At 37.6% G+C, this 25636-nt stretch overlaps 1 protein-coding gene across 3 annotated transcripts in view; it reads right to left on the reverse strand.

Moving 5' to 3' along the window:
- Positions 1–25636, reverse strand: part of ADAM17 (ADAM metallopeptidase domain 17) — a 137841-nt gene that overhangs the window by 20565 nt on the left and 91640 nt on the right. For all 3 annotated transcript variants that reach the window (XM_077153137.1, XM_077153139.1, XM_077153138.1), the window contains 5 exons: positions 24113–24257; positions 23926–24014; positions 22221–22373; positions 20263–20462; positions 19402–19505 (listed from right to left, as the gene is read on the reverse strand). In XM_077153137.1, coding sequence (XP_077009252.1) covers positions 19402–19505; positions 20263–20462; positions 22221–22373; positions 23926–24014; positions 24113–24257 — 691 coding nt within the window. The remainder of the gene's footprint in view (positions 1–19401; positions 19506–20262; positions 20463–22220; positions 22374–23925; positions 24015–24112; positions 24258–25636) is intronic.

Here is a 25636-nt window from a genome sequence, read left to right on the forward strand (position 1 = left end):
AGAACAAAAGAATGTCATTACTGCAGGGTGCTCAAAATAGATGGTAATTGATATTTTAAATTGTCACCTTATGTGTGAGCCTAAAGCAGAAAATATTTATGTGATACAAAATTTATATTTTGACTAGTGCATTTCCTAATATAACTTATGTAGATAGTTTGATTGAACACCAGAAGCACTTGGAATCTCAGGTAGGACATGAGATTTTGTTGGTTTGTCCAGAGTCATGCCCCGATGAATCCCAGAGTGATTCGACCAGTGAGTGGAAAAGTATTTGCAAAGCCCCCTTCGGGGAATGGTGAAAATGGGGAGAAATTCAGCTTCCCCAAGTTGAATTCTTGATATTCTCACAAGCAATATGGACAACCATAGCTATAGGCTGAGCCCCCAGTCTTGGGGTTTGTTCATATGAAATTTAATCCCAAAAAGGATAGGTCAAGTCTACTTAAAATTTAGGCCTAAGAGTCACCCCCAAGAGAACCTCTTTTGTTGCTCAGATGTGGCCTCTCTCTCCAGCCAACACAACAAGCAATCTCACCACCTTCCCCCTGTCTACGTGGGACATGATTCCCAGGGGTGTGGACCTTCCTGGCAACGTGGGACAGAAATCCTAGAATGAGTTGAGACTCAGCATCAAGGTATTGAGAAAAACCCTAGAATTAGCTGACACTTAGCATCAAGGGATTGAGAACACCTTCTCTACCAAAAGGGGGAAGAGTGAAATGAGACAAAGTGTCAATGGCTGAGAGATTCCAAACAGAGTCGAGAGGTTATCCTGGAGGTTATTCTTACGCATTAAGTAGATATCACTTTGTTATTCAAGATGTAATGGAGAGGCTGGAGGGAACTGCCTGAAAATGTAGAGCTGTGTTCCAATGGTCATGTTTCTTGAGGATGATTGAATAATGATATAGCTGTCACAATGTTACTGTGTGACTGTGAAAACCTTGTGTCTGATGCTCCTTTTATCTACCTTGACAACAAACGAGTAGAACAAATGGAATAAAAATAAATAATAGGGGGAACATATGTTAAAATAAATTTAGTTTGAAATGCTAGTGACCAATGAAAGCGAGGGGTAAGGGGTATGGTAGGTATAATCTTTTTCTTTCTTTTCTGTTTTTGTTTTATTTCTTTTTCTATTGTCTTTTTATTTCTTTTTCTGAATTGATGCAAATGTTCTAAGAAATGATGAATATGCAACTAAGTTATGATATTGTGAATTACTGATTATATATATTGGTGTTTTATTTGGTTTGTTAAATTTTTTCTAATTAATAAATAAATTAAAAAAAAAATCTCCCAAGCAAGAAAATGCCAGGCTTCACTGGTAAATTCCACTGATGATTTTAAGAAGAATCAATACCAATCCTGTTCAAACTCTTTCAAACAATTAAGAGGAGAAAACTCTACCTAACTCATTCTAAGAGGCCAACATCACCGTAACACCAAAGCCAGATAAAGGCATTGCAAGAAAAGAATATTATAGACCAATTTCTCTTATGAATATAGATGCAAAAGTCCTCTACAAAATACTTGCAAATCATATACAACAATACACTAAAAGACTTACATACCATGATCAAGTGCGTTTTATCCCAGATATGCAAGGATGGGCTCAACACAAGAAAATCAATTAACACATCAAATTAACAAATCAAAGGGGGAAAGCCACATGATCATCTCAACTGACACAGAAAAAGCATTTGACAAAATCCAGTATCCTTTCTCAATAGATAGATAGATAGATAGATAGACAGATAGATAGATAAAAGGAAACTCCCTCAACATGATACATGAAAACCCACAGCTAGCATCATGCCCAACAGTAAAATATTGGAAGTTTTCCCTCTAAGATCAGGAATAAGACAAGGATGCCCACTGCCATTACTGTTATTCATCACTGTGCACTAGCTAGGGCAGTCAGATGAGAAAAATAAATAAAAGGAATCCAAATTGGAAAGGACAAAGTTAAACTCTCACTATTTGCAAATAAATAGAAAGTCCCCCCAAAAATCTACAACAAAGCTACTGAGAGCTAATAATTGAGTTCAGCAAGGTGGCAGGATACAAGATTAATACACAAAATCAGTAATGTTTCTATACACTAGTAATGAGCAATCTGAGGAGGAAACGAAGAAAAAAATTTTCTTTTACTATAGCAATTATAAGAATCAAATATCTAAGAATAAAGTTAACCAAGGATGTAAAGGACCCATACACAGAAAACTACATAACAGTGCTAAAAGTAATAAAAAAAGACCTAAACAAATGGACAAACAGTCTATGTTCATGGTTTCAAAAGCTAAATAACACTAACATGTCAATTCTACCCAAAGTGATTTATAGATTCAATGCAACCCCACCAAGATTACAACAGCCTAGTTCGAAGAAATGGAAAAGAGAACTATCAAATTTATTTGGAAGGGTAAAGGGTCCCAAACAGAAAAAAATCCTTGAAAAAGAACAAAGTTGGAAGATTCACACGTCCTAACTTCAAAGCATGTTACAAGGCTACAATGGTCAAAACAGTATGGTACAGGCAGAAAGATATCTGGACCAATGGAATCAAATGAAGAGTTCAGAAACAGATTCTCACGTCTTTGGTTAGTTGATACTTGGCAAGGTTGCCAGTTCCACTCAACTAGGACAGAACAGTCTCTTCAACAAATGGTGCTGGGAGAAATGGATATCCATATCCAAAAGAATGACAGAGGTCCCCTACCTCACACTCTATATAAAACTTAACTCAAAATGGATCAAAAACCTAAATATTAGAACCATAAAACTCCTAGAAAGAAATGTAGGGATGCATCTTCAAGATCTTGGGTAGGCAATGGTCTCTTAGACTTTACAACAAAAGCAAAAACAATGGAAGAAAAAATAGATAAATGGGGCCTTCTCAAAATTAAAAACTTTTGTACTTCAAAGGACTTTTTCAAAAAGGGGAAAAGACAGCCTACACAATGGGAGAAAACATTTGGAAATCACATATCTGATAAAGGTTTAATATCCAGAATATAAAAAGAAATCCTTCATTTTACTTATTTATTATTCCAAGGACAATGGATAGGAGGAAGATCTTTGCACTGTTTAAAACCAATCATGGGTGGGCGATGGTGGTACAATGGCAGAGTTCTTACCTACTATGTTCACTTCCCAGTGCCTGCCCATGAAAAAAAAAACAGATTTTATACAAGAACACTTCCAAATCAATATACCCCAAAAAGCTATGAAAGCCAATGGAAAAACAGAAAGGTCCAAATTTATGAACTGGTTATTCACAGAAAGAGAAAGCTGAATAACTCATTGGACTGGCAAAAAATAAGATAGCAAGGTAACACCAAGCAGGATATAGGACACCCTCAGGCACTGACAAACCAGTAATGCTTTTCTAAAGACGGATTTGTCAATCTAAGCAATTTTGCTCCTGAGTACACAGTTAAAGAAACTCTTACACACATATATAAAGGAGATGTATGAGGATGCTTATTATAGTTCTACTTGTAGTATCAAGGAGATGAAAGCAAGTAAAATATCTATCATTTGGGAAATAGACATATCTATATCTAGATGTAAAGATAAAGATTCATACCACAATACAGACAATTCTTACAAGCATGAAACGGAGTTTAAAAAAAAGTAGATCAAAGGTACAATGGTGAATTCCTGGAAGATGGCGGCTTAGTAAGACACGCGGATCTTAGTTTCTTCTCCAGGACAGCTACTAGGGGAGTAGAAATGATACAGAAAGCGCCCAAAGCCACAACAGAGATAAAAAAGACAGCTTACCCCATCCTGGAACGGCTGGCTGGCTGAGAGAAGCAGCTCGGGTGAGAACGCCGAGGCGCGCGGGCCTCACCGGGCGGGGTGGCAAGCGGCCGGAGTTACTCCCTTCCCCCTTCCCGGGCCAGCTGGGAGAATTGGAGAGGCGGTCCCCTGAAACCAAGGCGGCAGGCGCCCACACCAAGCGCAGCCCCCCCGGACCAACTGAGAGAATTGGATCAGAAATCCCCAGGCTGCGGAGAACGGTGACGGGTGGGGGAGGCCCCTTCCAAACCCGTGACTCCCGGGGAACGTGCACTCTCTCAGGCGGGCTGCTGCCGCTGGCGCCCTCCCGCCACGCTTGTCGACCAGGGCCGACTAGGAAATTCGGACGGGCTCTTTCACGGGCTGCGGCGACCAATAACCCTCCCTGCGTTCGGACCCCGGGCCGGCTCAAGCCGCTTCGGCTAGCGAACCCCCTGGACGGCGAGAGTTTTCCAAAGTTTAAGGTCCCACAGCACCTTTTACTGGTGGGACCCGCAGACAAACGTGTGCCACGAGCGCCACCTACTGGGCAGGATAAGAAAAACAGAACCCAGAGATTTCACAGGAAACTCTTCCAAACTTTTGGATCCAATACCCAGGGAAATCTGTCTAAATGCGCAGACGCCAACAGAAGATAACGGATCACGCTCAAATAATTGAAAATATGGCCGAGTCAAAGGAACAAACCAATAGTTCAAATGAGATACAGGAGCTGAGACAACTAATGCTAAATATACGAACAGAAATGGAAAACCTCTTCAAAAACGAAATCGATACATTGAGGGAGGACATGAAGAAGACATGGGCTGAACATAAAGAAGAAATAGAAAAACTGAAAAAACAAATCACAGAACTTATGGAAGTGAAGGACAAAGTAGAAAAGATAGAAAAAACAATGGATACCTACAATGATAGATTCAAAGAGACAGAAGATAGAATTAGTGATTTGGAGGATGGAACATCTGAATTCCAAAAAGAAACAGAAACTATCGGGAAAAGAATGGAAAAATTTGAACAGGGTATCAGGGAACTCAAGGACAATATGAACCGCACAAATATACGTGTTGTGGGTGTCCCAGAAGGAGAAGAGAAGGGAAAAGGAGGAGAAAAACTAATGGAAGAAATTATCACTGAAAATTTCCCAACTCTTATGAAAGACCTAAAATTACAGATCCAAGAAGTGCAGCGTACCCCAAAGAGATTAGACCCAAATAGGCGTTCTCCAAGACACTTACTAGTTAGAATGTCAGAGGTCAAAGAGAAAGAGAGGATCTTGAAAGCAGCAAGAGAAAAACAATCCATCACATACAAGGGAAACCCAATAAGACTATGTGTAGATTTCTCAGCAGAAACCATGGAGGCTAGAAGACAGTGGGATGATATATTTAAATTACTAAAAGAGAAAAACTGCCAACCAAGACTCCTATATCCAGCAAAATTGTCCTTCAAAAATGAGGGAGAAATTAAAACATTCTCAGACAAAAAGTCACTGAGAGAATTTGTGACCAAGAGACCAGCTCTGCAAGAAATACTAAAGGGAGCACTAGAGTCAGAACCGAAAAGACAGAAGAGAGAGGTATGGAGAAGAGTGTAGAAAGAAGGAAAGTCAGATATGATATATATAATACAAAAGGCAAAATGGCAAGGGAAAATATTATCCAAACAGTAATAACACTAAATGTCAATGGACTGAATTCCCCAATCAAAAGACATAGATTGGCAGAATGGATTAAAAAACAGGATCCTTTTATATGCTGTCTACAGGAAACACATCTTAGACCCAAAGATAGGCTGAAAGTGAAAGGTTGGGAAAAGATATTTCATGCAAATAACAACCAGAAAATAGCAGGAGTGGCTACACTAATATCCAACAAGTTAGACTTCAAATGTAAAACAGTTAAAAGAGACAAAGAAGGACACTATATACTAATAAAAGGAACAATCAAACAAGAAGACATAACAATCATAAATACTTATGCACCGAACCAGAATGCCCCCAAATACGTGAGGAATACACTGCAAACACTGAAAAGGGAAATAGACACAAATACGATAATAGTTGGAGACTTCAATTCCCCACTCTCATCAATGGACAGAACATCTAGACAGAGGATCAAAAGAAATAGAGAATCTGAATATTACTATAAAGGAGCTAGACTTAACAGACATTTATAGGACATTACATCCCACAACAGCAGGATACACCTTTTTCTCAAGTGCTCATGGATCATTCTCAAAGATAGACCATATGCGGGGTCACAAAGCAAGTCTTAACAAATTTAAAAAGATTGAAATCATACACAACACTTTCTCGGATCATAAAGGAATAAAGTTGGAAATCAATAACAGGCGGAATGCCAGAAAATTCACAAATACCTGGAGGCTAAACAACACACTCTTAAACAACGAGTGGGTCAAAGAAGAAATTGCAAGAGAAATTAGTAAATACCTCGAGGCAAATGAAAATGAAAACACAACATATCAAAACTTATGGGATGCAGCAAAGGCAGTGCTAAGAGGGAAATTTATTGCTCTAAACGCCTATATCAGAAAAGAAGAAAAGGCAAAAATGCAGGAATTAACTGTTCAATTGGAAGAACTGGAGAAAGAACAGCAAACTAATCCCAAAGCAAGCAAAAGGAAAGAAATAACAAAGATCAGAGCAGAAATAAATGAAATTGAAAATATGAAAACAGTAGAGAAAATCAATAAGACCAGAAGTTGGTTCTATGAGAAAATCAATAAGACTGATGGGCCCTTAGCAAGATTGACAAAAAGAAGAAGAGAGAGGATGCAAATAAATAAAATCAGAAATGGAAGAGGAGACATAACTACTGACCTCACAGAAATAAAGGAGGTAATAACAGGATACTATGAACAACTTTACGCTAATAAATACAACAATTTAGATGAAATGGACGGGTTCCTGGAAAGACATGAACAACCAACTTTGACTCAAGAAGACATAGATGACCTCAACAAATCAATCACAAGTAAAGAAATTGAATTAGTCATTCAAAAGCTTCCTAAAAAGAAAAGTCCAGGACCAGATGGCTTCACAAGTGAATTCTACCAAACGTTCCAGAAAGAATTAGTACCAATTCTCCTCAAACTCTTCAAAAAAATCGAAGTGGAGGGAAAACTGCCTAATTCATTCTATGAAGCCAACATCACCCTCATACCAAAACCAGGCAAAGATATTACAAAAAAAGAAAACTACAGACCAATCTCTCTAATGAATACAGATGCAAAAATCCTCAATAAAATTCTAGCAAATCGTATCCAACAACACATTAAAAGAATTATTCATCATGACCAAGTAGGATTCATCCCAGGTATGCAAGGATGGTTCAACATAAGAAAATCAATTAATGTAATACACCATATCAACAAATCAAAGCAGAAAAATCACATGATCATCTCAATTGATGCAGAGAAGGCATTCGACAAGATTCAACATCCTTTCCTGTTGAAAACACTTCAAAAGATAGGAATACAAGGGAACTTCCTTAAAATGATAGAGGGAATATATGAAAAACCCACAGCTAATATCATCCTCAATGGGGAAAAATTGAAAACTTTCCCCCTAAGATCAGGAACAAGACAAGGATGTCCACTATCACCACTATTATTCAACATTGTGTTGGAGGTTCTAGCCAGAGCAATTAGACAAGAAAAAGAAATACAAGGCATCAAAATTGGAAAGGAAGAAGTAAAACTATCACTGTTTGCAGATGGTATGATACTATACGTCGAAAACCCGGAAAAATCCACAACAAAACTACTAGAGCTAATAAATGAGTACAGCAAAGTAGCAGGTTACAAGATCAACGTTCAAAAATCTGTAGCATTTCTATACACTAGTAATGAACAAGCTGAGGGGGAAATCAAGAAACGAATCCCATTTACAATTGCAACTAAAAGAATAAAATACCTAGGAATAAATTTAACTAAAGAGACAAAAAACCTATATAAAGAAAACTACAAAAAACTGCTAAAAGAAATCACAGAAGACCTAAATAGATGGAAGGGCATACCGTGTTCATGGATTGGAAGACTAAATATAGTTAGGATGTCAATCCTACCTAAATTGATTTACAGATTCAATGCAATACCAATCAAAATCCCAACAACTTATTTTTCAGAAATAGAAAAACCAATAAGCAAATTTATCTGGAAGGGCAGGGTGCCCCGAATTTCTAAAAACATCTTGAGGAAAAAAAAACAAAGCTGGAGGTCTCGCGCTGCCTGACTTTAAGGCATATTACGAAGCCACAGTGGTCAAAACAGCATGGTATTGGCATAAAGATAGATATATCAACCAATGGAATCGAATAGAGTGCTCAGATATAGACCCTCTCATCTATGGACATTTGATCTTTGATAAGGCAGTCAAGCCAACTCACCTGGGACAGAGCAGTCTCTTCAATAAATGGTGCCTAGAGAACTGGATATCCATATGCAAAAGAATGAAAGAAGACCCATCTCTCACACCCTATACAAAAGTTAACTCAAAATGGATCAAATATCTAAACATTAGGTCTAAGACCATAAAACAGTTAGAGGAAAATGTTGGGAGATATCTTATGGATCTTACAACTGGAGGCGGTTTTATGGACCTTAAACCTAAAGCAAGAGCACTGAAGAAGGAAATAAATAAATGGGAACTCCTCAAAATTAAACACTTTTGTGCATCAAAGAACTTCATCAAGAAAGTAGAAAGACAGCCTTCACAATGGGAGACAATATTTGGAAATGATATATCAGATAAAGGTCTAGTATCCAGAATTTATAAAGAGATTGTTCATCTCAACAACAAAAAGACAGCCAACCCAATTACAAAATGGGAAAAAGACTTGAACAGACACCTATCAGAAGAGGAAATACAAATGGCCAAAAGGCACATGAAGAGATGCTCAATGTCCTTGGCCATTAGAGAAATGCAAATCAAAACCACAATGAGATATCATCTCACACCCACCAGAATGGCCATTATCAACAAAACAGAAAATGACAAGTGCTGGAGAGGATGCGGAGAAAGAGGCACACTTATCCACTGTTGGTGGGAATGTCAAATGGTGCAACCACTGTGGAAGGCAGTTTGGCGGTTCCTCAAAAAACTGAATATAGAATTGCCATACGACCCAGCAATACCATTGCTAGGTATCTACTCAAAGGACTTAAGGGCAAAGACACAAACGGACATTTGCACACCAATGTTTATAGCAGCGTTATTTACAATTGCAAAGAGATGGAAACAGCCGAAATCTCCATCAACAGAAGAGTGGCTAAACAAACTGTGGTATATACATACGATGGAATACTATGCAGCTTTAAGACAGGATAAACTTATGAAGCATGTAATAACATGGATGGACCTAGAGAACATTATGCTGAGTGAGTCTAGCCAAAAACTAAAGGACAAATACTGTATGGTCCCACTGATGTGAACAGACATTCGAGAATAAATTTGGAATATGTCCTTGATAACAGAGTCCAGCAGGAGGTAGAAACAGGGTAAGATAATGGCCAATTGGAGTTGAAGGGATACAGACGGTGTAACAGGACTAGATACAAAAACTCAAAAATGGACAGCACAATAATACCTAATCGTAAAGTAATCATGTTAAAACACTGAATGAAGCTGCATCTGAGCTATAGGTTTTTGTTTTGTTTTGTTTTGTTTTGTTTTGATTTTACTATTATTACTTTTATTTTTTTCTCTATATTAACATTCTATATCTTTTTCGGTTATGTTGCTAGTTCTTCTAAACTAATGCATATGTACTAAGAAATGATGATCATGCATCTATGTGATGATGTTAAGAATTAATGATTGCATATGTAGAATGGTATGATCTCTAAATGTTGGGTTAATTTCTTTTTTTCCGTTAATTAAAAAAAAAAAAAGAGAGAAGGGATAATTGCAGCTGAAGGGATACAGACTGTACAACGGGACTGGATATAAAAACTCAGAAATGGACAGCACAATACTACCCAATTGTAATGCAATTATGTTAAAACACTGAATGAAGCTGCATGTGAGGTATAGGTTTTTTGTTTTTGTTTTTGTTTTTGTTTTTCTTTCTATTATTGTTTTAATTCTTATTCTGTTGTCTTTTTATTTCTTTTTCTAAATCGATGCAAATGTACTAAGAAATGATGAATATGCAACTATGTGATGTTATTAAGAATTACTGATTGTACATGTAGATTGGAATGATTTCTAATTGTTTTGTTAATTCTTTTTTTAATTAATAAAAAAAAGGTACAATGGTAGCATGCCGTTTTGGTACAGTAAAAACATATTCATATACAAAATAACACTACATTATAATCTTTTAAAGATTATACATATCCAGGAAATATTAAGTATATTAGAATGGATATCTATGAGAGGAAGGAAAACAGAAGTGATAATGACAAATGAAAGGGAAACAATGAACAGAAATGAAATTATAAAGGAGTCTATCACAGACCAATGACAATAGTTTGTCACAAAATAACTATAAGCAACTCAAATCTCCTCAGTTAAGTTTTTAAAAAAAAAAGGCTGAAGGCCAAGATGGTGGCTCAGTAAGGAGTAGGATTTAATTCGTCTTCCAGAGCAGCTAGTAAATAGCCAGGAACAGTACAGAACAACTGCTGGGGCCACATCAGTGACCGGACACACAGTGTATCCCAGTCTGGACCAGGTGTGGGATCACCCAGAACCATGAGCTTCCCAAGCTGTGGCAACTGGTGCCTCTCCCCAATAGGCTGCTTCCCAGAGGGGAAAGGAAAGAGACTTTACCAGAAGCAGGGATTGAGAACAACCAAGCTCCAATTGTGGAATTAATTAACAAATTCTACCTACTAAAAATAGGCCCCCAGCTCAGCTGAAACGCGAGTAAAAGCTAAGGTTACTGGTTTTTGCCCCAACGCAGAGAAAGCAGGGCTGACAGAAAAAGAAAAAAGAAAAAAAAAAAAAAACAGCAGTTTTTTTGTTTGGGATCCGATAGCACATAATACTTGAAACAGTCTGGGCCCTGAAGGAAAAAGGGGGGCACATAGGACCTGGAGATACAAAGAGGAACATACCAACTTAAGCTCTTGATTTGCAAACCTGAGAAACAGGGGGTCCTGCTCCAAAAAGGATTTTTCTTTTTCTTTTTTGTAGCTCTGTTTCTAGGGCTTGACTATTCTTTGGATACAACTGCAGGACTTCTCAGACTCAAACCACCCCAGGCATATGCAGAATTAAGCTTGTCTGAGTGTTTGTCTGGAGTCTGTGCCTTCCCCAGGAGAGGGGTGGGGCCCAGCTCAGGTGGAATCCCTCCCTCAAGGAATTCAGAGTCCAGGGACTGGTAAACTGAAGCAATTGAAGCCAGCCTATAACCTCTTCTCTGTCTCAACCATGCTCCCAGCAGGGAGAGTCTGCAGAAGTTAAAGGTACCACATCACCTTATGCTGAAGGGACCCACAGGCAGTCCAACATGACATACTGGGCATGACAGGAAAAAGAGTCCAGAGGCTTCATAGAAGAACCTTCCAACCTGCCAGGTGTCACCCTTAGGGAAAACTGACCTGGGTGGCTCTTTTTCCTCCTGAGAGGAGGCCAGTCTAGTCTGGGAAAATATGGCTGGGGTCTATAATACCTAAGTAGACCCTTCTGAGGCAGGGAAAAAAGGCACCATACAGGCAGGGCAAGAAATAAGAAAATAAGAACTAAAAAATTCTGATCTATTAAACCAAACTTAAGCAAGAGACCTAGAATAAGCTGAACTGAATGTCAAAGAACAGATAGACAACAAAGAAAACGAGCAAGAAAATCCTACTTAAAAAAAGTGAAAACAATCTCCAGAATAAACTAATTAAGGAAACGAAATACCTAGATGTCAGCAAAAAATAACAATTCATAATAGGAAAACTGAAGATATGGCCCAGTCAAAGGAACAAACCAACAATTCAAATGAGATACAAGAGTTGAAACAATTCAGCATGTTTGAACTGACAAGGAAAACCTCATCAAAAATCAAATCAATGAACTGACAGAAGATATAAAGAAGGCAAGGAATGAACAAAAAGAAGAAAACGAAAGTTTGAAAAAACAGATCACAGAACGTATGGGAATGAAAGGCTGAGTAGAAGAGATGATTAAAAAAAATGGAAACCTACAATGTTAGATTTCAAGAGGCAGAAGACAAGACTAGTAAACTGGAGGATGGGAGAGCTGAAATCCAACAAGCGAAAATATAGGGAAAAGAATGGAAAAATATAAGCAGGGACTCAGGGAACTGAATGACAACATGAAATGCACTAAATATACGTGTTGTAAACATTCCAGAAGGAGAAGAGAAGGGAAAAGAAGGAGAAAAACTAGTGGAGGAAATTATCACTGAAAATGTCCCAACTCTTATGAAAGATTTAAAATTACAGATACAAAAAGGGCAGCATATCCCAAACAGAATACATCCAAGTAGACGTACTCCAAGACACTTACTACTCAGAATGTGAGATGTCAAAGACAAAGAGAGAATGTTGAAAGCAGCAAGGGAAAAGCAATCCATCACATACAAGGTAAGTCCAATAAGACTATGCGTAGATTTCTCAGCAGAAACCATGGAGGCGAGAAGACAGTGGGATGATATAGTTAAATTACTAAAAGAGAAAAACTGCCAACCAAGAATTCTATATCCAGCAAAACTGCCCTTCAAAACTGAGGGGGAAATTAAAACATTTTCAGACAAAAAAATCACTGGGAGAATTTGTGGCCAACAGACAAGCTCTGTAAGAAATACCAAAGCGAGCACTAGAGACAGATAGGAAAAGACAGGAGAGAAGTATGGAGAACAGTGTAGAAATGAAGACTATCAGTAAAGGTAAAAAGAAGAAAAATTAGATATTCATATAATAATCAAAAGGCAAAATGGTAGAAGAAAGTACTGCCCATACAGTAATTACACTAAATGTTAATGGATTAAACTCCCCAATCAAAAGACATAGACTGGCAGAATGGATTAAAAAACAGGACCCATCTATATGCTGTCTATAGGAAATGCATCTTAGACCCAAGGATAAACATAGATTGAAAGTGAAAGTTGGGAAAAGATATTTCAGAAAAATAACAATCATTAAAGAGCAGGAGTAGCTATACTAAAGCCAACAAATTAGACTTCAAATGTAAAACAGTTAAAAGAGACAAAGGACACTGTGGTAGTTAGATTCAGTTGTCAACTTGGCCAGGTGAAGACACCTAGTTCTGTTGCTGTGGACATGAGCTAATGGTATGTGAACGTCATCTGTTGCTAATTTACATCTGCAGTCGGCTAGGAGGCATGCCAGCTGCAATGAATTACGTTTGACTTAATTGGCTGGTTCTTAAATAAGAGAGCACAACGTAGCACAGCCCAAGCAGCTAGCATACCTCATCTCAGCACTTGCAGCTCAGCCCAGGTCTTTGGAGAGGCAGAAAGAAATCACCCTGGGGAAAGTTGCTGGAACCCAAAGACCTGGAGAGAAGGCCAACAGAGACCATCCTGTGCCTTCCCACGTAAGAAAGAACCTCAGTTGAAAGTTAGCTGCCTTTCCCCTGAAGAACTATACATTAACTAAATAAATCCCCTTTTATTGAAAGCCAATCCGTCTCTGGTGTGTTGCACTCCAGCAGCTAGCAAACTAGAACAGACACTATGTATTAGTAAAAGGAACAATTCAATAAGAAGACATAACAATCATAAATATTTATGCACCAAGCCAGAATCCTCCAAAATACATGAGGCAAACACTGAAAAGAGAAATAGAAACATCTGCCATAATAGTTGGAGATTTCAATTCTCCACTCTCATCAATGGACAAGAGCATCTAGACAGAGGATCAGTAAAGAAACAGAGAATTTGAATAATATAAAAAATGAACTAGACTTAACAGACATGTATATAACATTACACCCTACAACAGCAGGATACACCTTTTTCTCAAGTGCTTATAGATTATTCTCAAGGATATGCTGGGTCACAGAGCAAGTCTCAATAAATTTAAAAAGACTGAAATCATACAAAACACTTTCTCAGATCATAAAGGAATGAAGCTGGAAATCAATAATAGGCAGAATGCCAGAAAATTCACAAGCTTATGGAGGTCCAACAAATACTCTTAAAGAACTGGTGGGTCAAGGAAGGAATTACAAGAGAAATCAGTAAACATCTTGAGACAAATGAAAATGAAAAGACAACACATCAAAACCTATGGGGTGCAGCAAAGGCAGTGCTGAGAGGGAAATTTATTGCCCTAAATACCTATACTAAAAAAGAAGAGCAAAAACTGAGGAATTAACTATCCACTTGGAGAACTAGAGAAAGAACAGCAAACTAACCCCAAAGCAAGCAAAAGGAAAGAAATAATGAAGATTAGAATCAAAATCAATGAAACTGAGAAGATGAAAACAATCAAGAAAATCAACAAAACCAGAAATCAGTTCTAGGAGAAAATCAATAAGATTGATGAGGCCTTAGCGAGGTTGACAAAAAAAAAAAAAAGAAGAGAGAGGATGCAAATAAATAAAATCAGAAATGGAAGAGGAGACATAACCACTGACCTTGCAGAAATAAAGGAAGTATTCAGAGGATACTAGGAACAACTTTACGCTAATAAACTTGACAATGTAGATGAAATGGGCAACATCCTAGAAAGGCATGAACAATCAACACTGACTCAAGAAGAACTGATTCAAGAAGAAATAGACGACCTCAACAAACCAATCACAAGTAAAGAAGTTGAATCAGTCATTAAGAAGCTCACCAAAAAGAAAAGACCAGGACCAGATCGCTTCAAATGTGAATTCTACCAAACATTCAAGAAAGTATTAGTACCAATCCTGCTCAATCTCTTCAAAAAAACTGAAGAGGAGGGAAAGCTACCTACCTCATTCTAGGAGGCCACTATCACCTTCATCCAAAGCCAGACAAAGATATTACAAGAAAAGAAAACTACAGACCAATATCTCTAATGAATATAGATGCAAAAATCCTCAACAAAATTCTTGCAAATCGAATCCAGCAGCACATTAAAAGAATTATGCACCACAACCGAGGAGGAGTCATTTCAGGTATGCAAGGATGGTTCAACATAAGAAAATCAATTAATGTAATATACCATATCAACAAATCAAAGCAGAAAAACCACATGATCATCTCAATTGATGCAGAAAAGGCATTTAACAAAATTCAACATCCCTTCTTGTTGAAAACACTTTAAAGGATAAGGAGAGAAGGGAACTTCCTTAACATGATAAAGGGAATATATGAAAAACCCACAGCTCACATTACCCTCAATGGGGAAAAACTGAAAACTTTTCCCCCTAAGATCAGGAACAAGACAAGGATGTCCACTATCACCATTGTTATTCAACACTGTATTGGAAGTTCTAGCCAAAGTAATTAGACAAGAAAAAGAAATACAAGGCATCAAAATTGGAAAGGAAGAAGTAAAACGCTTACTGTTTACAGATGATATGATACTATATGTCGAAAACCCCCCAAAAATGCACAGCAAAACTACTAGAGCTGATAAATGAGTACAGCCAAGTGGCAGGTTACCAGATCCACTTAAAAATCTGTAGTGTTTCTATACACTAGTAATGAACATTCTGAGGGGGAACTCAAGAAAAGAATTCCATTTACAATTGCAACCAAAAGAATAAAATATTTAGGAATAAATTTAACTAAAGAGACAAAAGACCTATTCACAGAAAAACTAAATAAATGGAAGGGCATACTATGTTCATAGACCGGAAGAACAAATATAGTTAAAATGTCAGTTCTACCTAAATTGATTTACAGATTCAATGCAATACTAATGAAAATCCCAAAAAACTTACTTTTCAGAAACAGAAAAACCAATAAACAAATTTATCTGGAAAGGTAGGGGGCCCCGAATAGCTAAAAATACCCTGAGAAAGAAAAATGAAGTCAGAGGTCTCACCCTACCTGACTTTAACGCATATTACAAACTACAGAGGTCGAAACAGCATGGTATTGGCATAAAGACAGATATACTGACCAATGGAATTGAATAGAGTGTTCAGATATAGACCTTCTCGTCTATGGACAATTGATATTTGATAAGGCAGTCAAGCCAACTCACCTGGGACAGAACAGTCTCTTCAATAAGTGGTTCCTAGAGAACTGGATATTCCCACTGAAAAGAACGAAAGAGGATCCATATCTCACACCCTATACAAAAATTAACTCCCTATGGATCAAAGACCTAAACATCAGATCTAAGACCATAAAACTTTCAGAAGAAAATGTAGGGAAATATCTTATAAATCTTATAATAGGAGGCGGTTTCCTAGACCTTACACCCAAAGCACGAGCACTGAAGAAGCAGGAACTCCTCAAAATTAAACACTTCTGTGCATCAAAGAACTTCGTCAAGAAAGTAAAAGACAGCCTACACAATGGGAGACAATATTTGGAAACAATATATCAGATAAAGGTCTAGTATCCAGAATATATAAAGAGATTGTTCAACTCAACAACAAAAAGACAGACAGCCCAATTACAAAATTGTCAAAAGACATGAGCAGACACTTCTCAGAAGAGGAAATACAAATGCCAAAAGGCACATGAAAAGATGCTCAACTTCCCTGGCTATTAGGGAAATGCAAATCAAAACCACAATGAGGTATCATCTCACATCCAGCAGAATAGCCATTATCAATAAAACAGAAAACGACATGTGCTAGAGAGGATGTGGAGAAAGAGGCACACTTATCCACCCTTGGGTGGAATGTCAAACAGTACAACTGCCGTGGAAGGCAGTGTGGCGGTTCTTCAGGAAGCTAAGCATAGAACTGCCATATGACCCAGCAATACCACTGCTAGGTATCTTATCAGAGGACATGACAGCAAGGTCACAAACGGACATTTGCACACCAATGTTTTTACAGCAGCATTATTTACAATTGCCAAGAGATGAAAACAGCCAAAATGTCCATCAATAGACAAGTGGCTAAATAACCTATGGTACATACAAATGATGGGATATTATGCAGCTGTAAGACAGAATAAAGTTATGAAGTATGTAACACCTTCGATGGACCTTAAGGACATTTTGCTGAGTGAAATTAGTTAGAAACAAAAGGACAAATCCTGTACGGTCTCACTGATATGAACTAACATTAGTAAATGAACTTGGAGAAGTTGAATTAAGAACAGAGACCAGCAGGTGATAGATATAAGGTAGATATTGGGTAACTGGAGCTGAAGGGATACAGATTATGCAACAGGACTGACTGTAAAAATTCAGAAATAGATAGCACAATACTACTTAACTGTAATACACTAATGTTAAAACACTGAATGAAGCCGAATGTGAGAATGATAGAGTGAGGAAGCCTGGGGGCAAAAACTAAATCAGAAGGAAAGATATATGATAAAGACTGAGATGGTATAATTTAGGAATGTCTGGAGTACATAATTGTGCTGGTTTGAAAGAAGTATGCCCCCTAAGAAAAGCCATGTTTTAATATAAATCCCATTTCTTAAAGGTAGAATGATCCCTATTCAATACTGTATATTTGAAACTGTAATGAGATCATCTCCCTGGTTGATGTGATTTAGTTAAGAATGGTTGTTAAACTGGATTAGGGGATGACATGTCTCCACCCATTTGAGTGGGTTTTGATCAGTTTCTGAAGTCCTATAAAAGAGGAAACATTTTGGAAGAATGAGAGATTCAGAGAGACTCAGAGAGGGCAGAGAATGCTGTAGTACCACGAAGCAGAGAGTCCACCAGCCAGTGACCTTTGGAGATGAAGAAGGAAAATGCCTCCCGGGGAGCTTCATGAAATAGGAAGCCAGGAGAGAAAGCTAGCAGATGATGCCGTGTTTGCCATGTGCCATCTCACTTGAGAGAGAAACCCTGAACTTCATCGGCCTTCTTGAACCAAGGTAACTTTCCCTAGATGCCTTTGATTGGACATTTCTTTAGACTTGTTTTAATTGGGACATTTTCTCGGCCTTAGAACTGTAAACTAGCAACTCATTAAATTCCCCTTGTTAAAAGCCATTCCGTTTCTGGTATATTGCATTCCGGCAGCTAGCAAACTAGAAAAATAATGATAGTGACTAAATGTACAAAATGAAAAATGTTTTTGCATGAGGAAGAACAAAGGAATGTCAATACTGCATGATGTCGAAAATAGATGGTAATTCATATCTTAAAAATTTAACTTATGTGTGAGACTAAAGCAAAATATATTTATTTGGTACAAAATTTATATTTTGACAAGTGTATTTCCTAATATAACTTATGTGGACAGCTTAACTGAACACCATAAGTACATGGAACCTTCAGTAGGGCATGAAATTTTGTAGGTTTGTCCAGAGTGATGCGCCAATAAATCTGAGTGATATGAACAGTGAATGGAAAAGTATTTGCAAAATCCCCTTGGGGGAGTGGCAAGAAAGGGGGAAAATTCAACTTCCCCAAGTGGAGAATTTCTGATATTCTCACAAGCAGTGGGCACAACCAAAGCAATAGGCTGAGCCCTCATTCTGGGAGTTTGCTCATATGAAATTTATCCCTGCAAAGGATAGGTTAAGCCTACTTAAAATTAGGCCTAGGGCGGGCCACGGTGGCTCAGCAGGCAAGGATGCTTGCCTGCCATGCCAGAGGACCCAGGTTCGATTTCTGGTGCCTGCCCATGTAAAAAAAAAAAAAAAAAAAAATTAGGCCTAAGAGTCACCCCCAGAGAACCTCTTCTGTTGCTCAGATGTGGCCTCTCTCTCCCAGCCAACACGACAAGCAAACTCACGCCCTCCCCCTCTCTACATGGCTCCTAGGGGTGTGGACCTTCCTGGTAACATGGGACAGAAACCCTAGAATGAGCTGGGACTCAGAATCAAGAGATTGAGAAAACCTTCTCAACCAAAAGGGAGAAGAATAATATAAGACAAAATAAAGTGTCAATGGCTGAGAAATTCCAAACAGAGTCGCGAGGTTATCCTGGAGGTTATTCTTAGGCATTAAATAGATATCACCTGTTTAGTTAAGATGTAATGGAGAAGCTGGAGGGAACTGCCTGAAAATGTAGAGCTGTGCTCCAGTAGCCATGTTTCTTGAAGATGATTATATAATGATACAGTTTTCGCAAAGTAACTGTGTGAATGTGAAAACCTTGTGTCTGATGCTCCTTTTATCTACCTTATCGACAGATGAGTGAAATATATGGATTAAAAACAAATAAATAGTAGGGGAAACAAATGTAAAAATAAATTTAGTAGATTGAAATCCTGGTGATTGGAGAGGGGGAGCGGGAGGCAGTACAGTATGTACAAATTTTCTTTTTTCTTATTTCTTTTTCTAGATTGATGCAAATGTTCTGAGAGGTATACAACTATGTGATGATATTGTGAGTTATTGATTATATGCCAAGAATGGAATGATCTTATAGTAAGAATGTTCGTGTTAGTATGTTGCTATGTTTAAAATAAAATATTTAAAAAAGGCTGCATTCATGTGAACTAAATATAAACCCGTTTATTAAACACCCATTCACACAAATCTGAACCAAAGTATTCCAAGAAAACCAACAAGAGTACATACCTGTGCAGTAAGACACGCCTTTGCAAGTAGCATTAATAGCCTCTTGGCACTTCTTTTGGGCAGTCTCAAACTGACAGTTTTTACAGCAAGGACTGTTCCTGTCACTGAGGAAGAGCAGAGAGGGTAAGTTCAATCCAAATGATAACCCCATCTAACACCTAGGTCATGTTACAGTGGCCTGAAGATCACAGGGGAAGACCTCCTGGCTGAGTCACCCATTCCTGCACAGTCACAGCAGCTCTGCTCCCTAGGTGTTGCAGCCACCGCATACACCTACACTATCTATGTTGCAGAATAAAGCAGCATCAGTGCCACTCTATAATAGAGGAGAAAAAGCATACAGAGGGTGTCCAAAATGATTAATCTTTAAAACATCTTGGTGTCCTTGGTTTTTGTTAATTTAATGCATCAATTTAAAAGAGAAAGAGAGAGATTGAAACTCGGGCCTGTGAAGCAATCCATGGTTAACAACTCGCCAGCAAAAACCCTATTCCCTATCAGTATCTACAATATTAATATGTAATGTATACAGTTGAATTTCAATTATTCACCATAACCCAAAGTTTCCTCCATCCACTTCTAAGCCAAGAATTGGTCTACTAATGCTAGTACTGGTCTCTCAGTGGACATAAAAATGGAAATATCATACTTTTATCAGAGTATGCAAGTTGAAGGATTTTGAGACATAATGCCAAACTGCTTTACAGAAAGCATTGCCCTTGCTATATAAAAGCAAAAGGGATATAACACAAACATACACACAAAAGGTCAAATTAATCATAAAGCTCCTACATTTCTGATCTGTTGTTGGGTACCTTGTAATATTTAATTGCCAAAACTCACTGTTTTAACATCTCTCACCTGCACCGAACACCTTGTTTCAAAGTACAGTCGTTGTTGCAGCAGGTATCGTTGTTCAGGTACATGATGCCAGGATCGCATTCTTCCCCCTCATCCACCCTGGAGTTCCCACACACTTTGTTACTGCGTTCCTGGAAACACTCCTGGGACTTACTTTCAATGGTCTTATAGATGGACTGTTTACTGCAGTTTGAAAACATCTAAGAGAAAAAAAGCCACAAGTGACCAAGAATAACGGAAATCCAGTACCATGCAGTGTTTCTTCTTGTTCTCTAGAGACAAACTCAATGTAAAAAACCACAATCAACACCACCCTGAAGGTAGTCACCTCTACATGTCAACCATATGAAATAGAGTACCTCCCTCCACGGAAAGCTAAAAAGTGTATGTGGATTTGGTGAAGGGCCTAAAATTTCTCACACAACGGTGAGATAAGCAAATATTAAGACAAACATCCCAGCCAATTCCATCAAGAGGACAAGCAGGCTGGCATCAACTAAGAGGTTGTGAACGCTACCAGATTCTAAGTCTTCCTTTCTTTTCACTGACTGCAATGGCTGACAATTAGGCACGACCATGGCATGACATGTCTGTCTTCCTCAATCCTCATGCATTGTCTGTCTTCCTCTAAAGGTTGAGAAGTTTTGTCCTGGAGCCCTTTTTATCTCCTTAAAAACATCGTTATTAAGGGGTTCACTTAAAAAGGAGATTAGAGGATGCCTATCTTCTCCCAAGGAAACTGCTACTTGGGTAAACAACTGCTACATAAAGTACACTAAATCTGATGTGCTCAGGACAAAGTAAGTAAGTAAACCCAGGCTCCTTTCTCATTAGCAAGTTCTTACAGAGCTGTTTTGAAGAGCCCACCGGGAGATTTCATTTGTTAAGAAATGTAGCATTAGTAGTAAAAGTTAGCAATATGCTAACTGAAGACAATCTGAAAAGTAAAACATTTACTTCTAAAGTGCTGGCAAAATTCTTATAACCAAGAAACAATTAACTATCAACTACAGCTGCACTGTCCAAAATGGTAATCACCAGCCATATGCAGCTGTTTAATATTTTTTCCCTGCTCACATATTTTCAACTTTTTATTATGGAAATTTTGAAGCATAAATAAAGTGGTCAGGATGGTATCACAGAACCCCATGTACCTATCACCCATCTCATCTATTTCCTCACCAATTTCTCTCTACTCTCAAACTGGCTTTCTTGTATGTGTGTTTTTGAAAAGCTTTACAAAGATATTTTTTATCTATCATAAAATTCACCCATTTCGAGTGCACAATTCAGTAATTGTTAGAAGCTTTTCCATATGGTGCAACTATCACTAAGAAATGGATTTAGAACACTTTCATCCCCCAGTTCCTCCAGCCCTTATATAGTTAATTCCTGTGTCCTCTCTCAGCCCCATACATTTAAATAAAATAAAATTTAAAATTCAGTTTCTCAGTATCTCAAGCTGCATTTCAAGTGCTCAGTGACACATATGAGTGCGTGCTGACTACTGTACTGGGCAGAGCAGATGCAGAACATTTCTATCACTGTTAAAAATTCTATTCGAAAGCACTGAACATGAACATGTACGTGTATAGAAATGGAGAGACAAACTTAAAAAAAAAGAGTTCAACAGGGAGTTGGACATGTTAGAAGAGTGGGCAGAAATGAGTTGAAAATAAGCTTCTTAATTCTTGGTATTCTCACAAGCAGTGGGGACAACCAAAGCAACAGGCTGAGCCCCCAATCCTGGAGGTTGTCCATATGAAACTTATTCCCACAAAAGATAGGCTAAGGCTACTAAAAATTAGGCCTAAGAGTCACCCCCAGGGAAGCTCTTCTGTTGCTCAGATGTGGCCTCTCTCTCTCAGCCAACATAACAGGTAAACTCACCGAGCTTTCATTATAATCAAACATAGCCTCTTTTCCCTTTCCTAACATAAAGAAGCTTAAAAAAGTACCTTATTGTTCTCATGATCTCCACTCACAGCGATGGGATACATAACATACTTTCCTCCTTGATCCTCATTTGGGGCACATTCTGCTAGACCATCAGGATCATGTTCCGCTCCAAAATTGTGTCCCAGTTCATGAGTTGTAACCAAGTCAGCTTCCTTAAGGATCATACAAAGAAAGTATTATTTCCCAAAACCAACCAACCATCAGCTTCTCTGGTCAATTAAGATGCTTTGCCCAAGCTATCTTAAATAGGGCCTTGAGTACTCCAATCCAAAAAGAATAACAGTTGGACTGTTATTCAGGTCAAAATGCACTCAAATCCCAAAGGAATAATGTGGAGAAAATAATTTCTAATTGTGCCTTGGGAAAATTCATTACAAAATTCTCTAACAGACTTGATGCTGTAAAAACATCTCAAAAACAAACAAAATTTGTTTTCTGCTTTATTTATGACTTCAAAGAGAAAAATTCTGGAAGAGGAAAATACATCATGAAATCAAACCATTAAGTTGTGACACCAAAATGTAAAGAACATATGAAAGAAATAATTTGGGAAATTAAAAGGTTTCCAAAAAATACTGTCTTTTTCTTCTCTTGTCTCACTTTACATTTTTTTCATCCAGGAAATGTCAATACTTTTACTCCTCGATGTTCATTTTATCTCCTTGGTTCCTTTCTTTCTCCTGTCCTATTCTTTCTACATGCTCACAGCAGTTTCATTTTATCTGTCCTTCAGTCTTCAACTCTAAAACTTTTCAGTATGTTTCACTTTCTTTTTTGGTAGGGAGGCAAGGGCAGGGAACTGGGTTTTTTGTTATGTGGCAGACTTTTCAGATTTAGAAAGACTAAGAGATACATATTACAACTACTGCCTACTTCTATAACTCACATTCTGACTTCCAAAATGATTTACTTTTCTTTCACTCACTAATACTGCCACTCTTCCCTCAATACTTGAATTAACGGCCTTTGTTTAACTTCTTTATTTTTGAGAGTTAAAATCAATTATGGGAGGCTTCCAGTTAAACATTACATACATTCATCTTAATGAAATCCCACTAAAACGGTATAGGAAAGAAAAGGTTCTAACCCAACAAGAACAAAGAATAGACGAGAAGACCACAATAAACAACAGATGTCAACAACATTTTGGAAGAGGAAAAAAAATATATGAGTTAGAGAAGGAAAAAATACTGCAACCATGTAACAAGAACAGGAAAGTATATATATATATATATATATATATATATATATATATAAAAGGGACACTCAAAACAAAAAAAAGATGTCAGCAGGAATAAAAAATTCAAAAGAATGACTGAAGATAAGTTTGAGACCATAGTCTAGATAGAAAACAGAACAAAAAGATAATTGGAAAACAGAGAAAATATTAAGAAAAATCAGTCGCTTGTTCTAGGAAATCAAATAACTGATTCTATAGAGTTCAGAGAGAATAAAAAAGGGACAAAAAACTATCAAACAATATAAGAAAACTGCATAAAGACGTGTTCCCAGATTTAAGCGTCCAGCCCAGTGTGTGTGGGGGGGGAATACTTATACCAAGTTAAGCATCATAGTCAAATAACAGTGAAGGAGATACTAATACTCTCACCCAATGTCTATTCTATTCTCCCCTTGTTCCTCTATTATACTCTTCTGTTCCACTACGATAAACACCAAATCTATCTTTTTAATAAATGAACATACCTTTGTAAGGATGGTTTTCCCATAATTTTTTGTACTGGTCAAACCACTATTCAAATAAATATTTTTCTTTCCAACTGGACTGTAATAAGCTAAAGGAAAAAGGAAATAGAAACAAAATGCTTGTTATACAAAACTAACTGCCCTATGACTCCAGCATCATATTCGCGTAACAAATGGAAAAACTTACCCTTTGGACAGACACCTCCATGACTATTTGCTCTGGGAGAACCAACATAAGCTAATCCAAGTGTTCCCATATCAAAATCTTGATATGTGAAAAGATGTGCTAGGCAAACTTTGGATGCTTCCTCAGCTATATCAAAGCTAAATTGCTTTAAAAAAAAAAACAGGAATTCTTAATGAGATTAACAGTTACATCAGCCTAAAGGGTGTTTAAACTAAAGATTTAAAAATAGCACCACAGGACTGACTGTAGTTCTGCACGAGTAACCATATAGTGCTCTTTACCTGTGGTTCTCATCCACCTACACAGTGAGAATGCAGAGACTAACATCTGGCAGAATGGCAAAAAGGGAAGACCTGTGGAGCTTTTTATGGCTGTTCTGAACTAAATCACTATTCTTTAGAGAGTTGCTCTAAAAATATACTGCCCAGCTATGAAGACACTATAATTCTGTAAGGCTCAAGTGGCTTTGATACTTATTCCTGGGTATCTCAGGATCCATACCAAAAAAGATCCCTCTAAACTATTTCAAGGATTCTACTGGTTTTATAGATTTATTTTTTATTTAAAATTTGTTTTGATTTTACAACTGTATATGTATTATAAACTTAAAGTGTACATATCTAATTTTAAGTGATTTAAATAAAAATTTAAAAATCAGTTTATATCAACATTGAGGTATGTGATGATTTTATTTTTCCTTAATTTAAAAGGACTTCACATATTAATTCAAAAACCTTTACCATAACAGCCCAGGGACTCCATGTTAAGAATCTTTGATTTTAAAAATGTTAATATGAGAGGTCAGAAAGCCCTGTCTGAGGAATGAACTGTTCTTACAAGATGCCTCCCTTGCCAGTGTGATTTTGATAATACCCTGGGGTAATGGAGTTAGGCTTCTGGAAAAGAGCATCTGTAGATAAAGGTCATTTTTCTCTCCTATTCCTCCCCTAAGAATGGGCTATGTGGAAGCCCACAGAAAAGCAGAGTGTGGTGGTCTGGCTGTTTCAGGAGTTGGGAAATCTGGCCGCTCAATTTTGGCTGTTATTACTTAGTTGTAGAACCAACCATGGATAAATCATTCAAATTTGCCAAGCCTCTTTTTACGAGTAATGGTGCTACCTCAACCTACCTCTCAGAGTAGTTAGCAGATCAAATGACATAAGGTATGTCAGAGTACTATACAGATACAGCACTTTATGGTTCTCAAACTGGATAAAGAGTTGACAATATCCTTTAATTCCATTCAAGCTTTGAAAACTTGATTTCGAACTTGTGAGACCCTAAGCAGAGAATCCAGATGAGCCACGCTGTGCCTGGACTATCCCATGGAAACTATGAGATAAATAATAAGAGTATTGTTTTAAGCTGCTAATTTTGTGCTAATATGTTGTTACAGCAACAACAGAAAACACACAAACACATTAAAAGATAAACACTATATGTATATGCATACAACGGAGTATCATTCAGCCATTAAAAAAGGAATGAAGTCCTGATACATGCAACAACATGGATGAACCATGA

Source organism: Tamandua tetradactyla, chromosome 3 (assembly GCF_023851605.1).
Source record: "Tamandua tetradactyla isolate mTamTet1 chromosome 3, mTamTet1.pri, whole genome shotgun sequence".
Classification (NCBI taxonomy): Eukaryota; Metazoa; Chordata; class Mammalia; order Pilosa; family Myrmecophagidae; genus Tamandua; species Tamandua tetradactyla.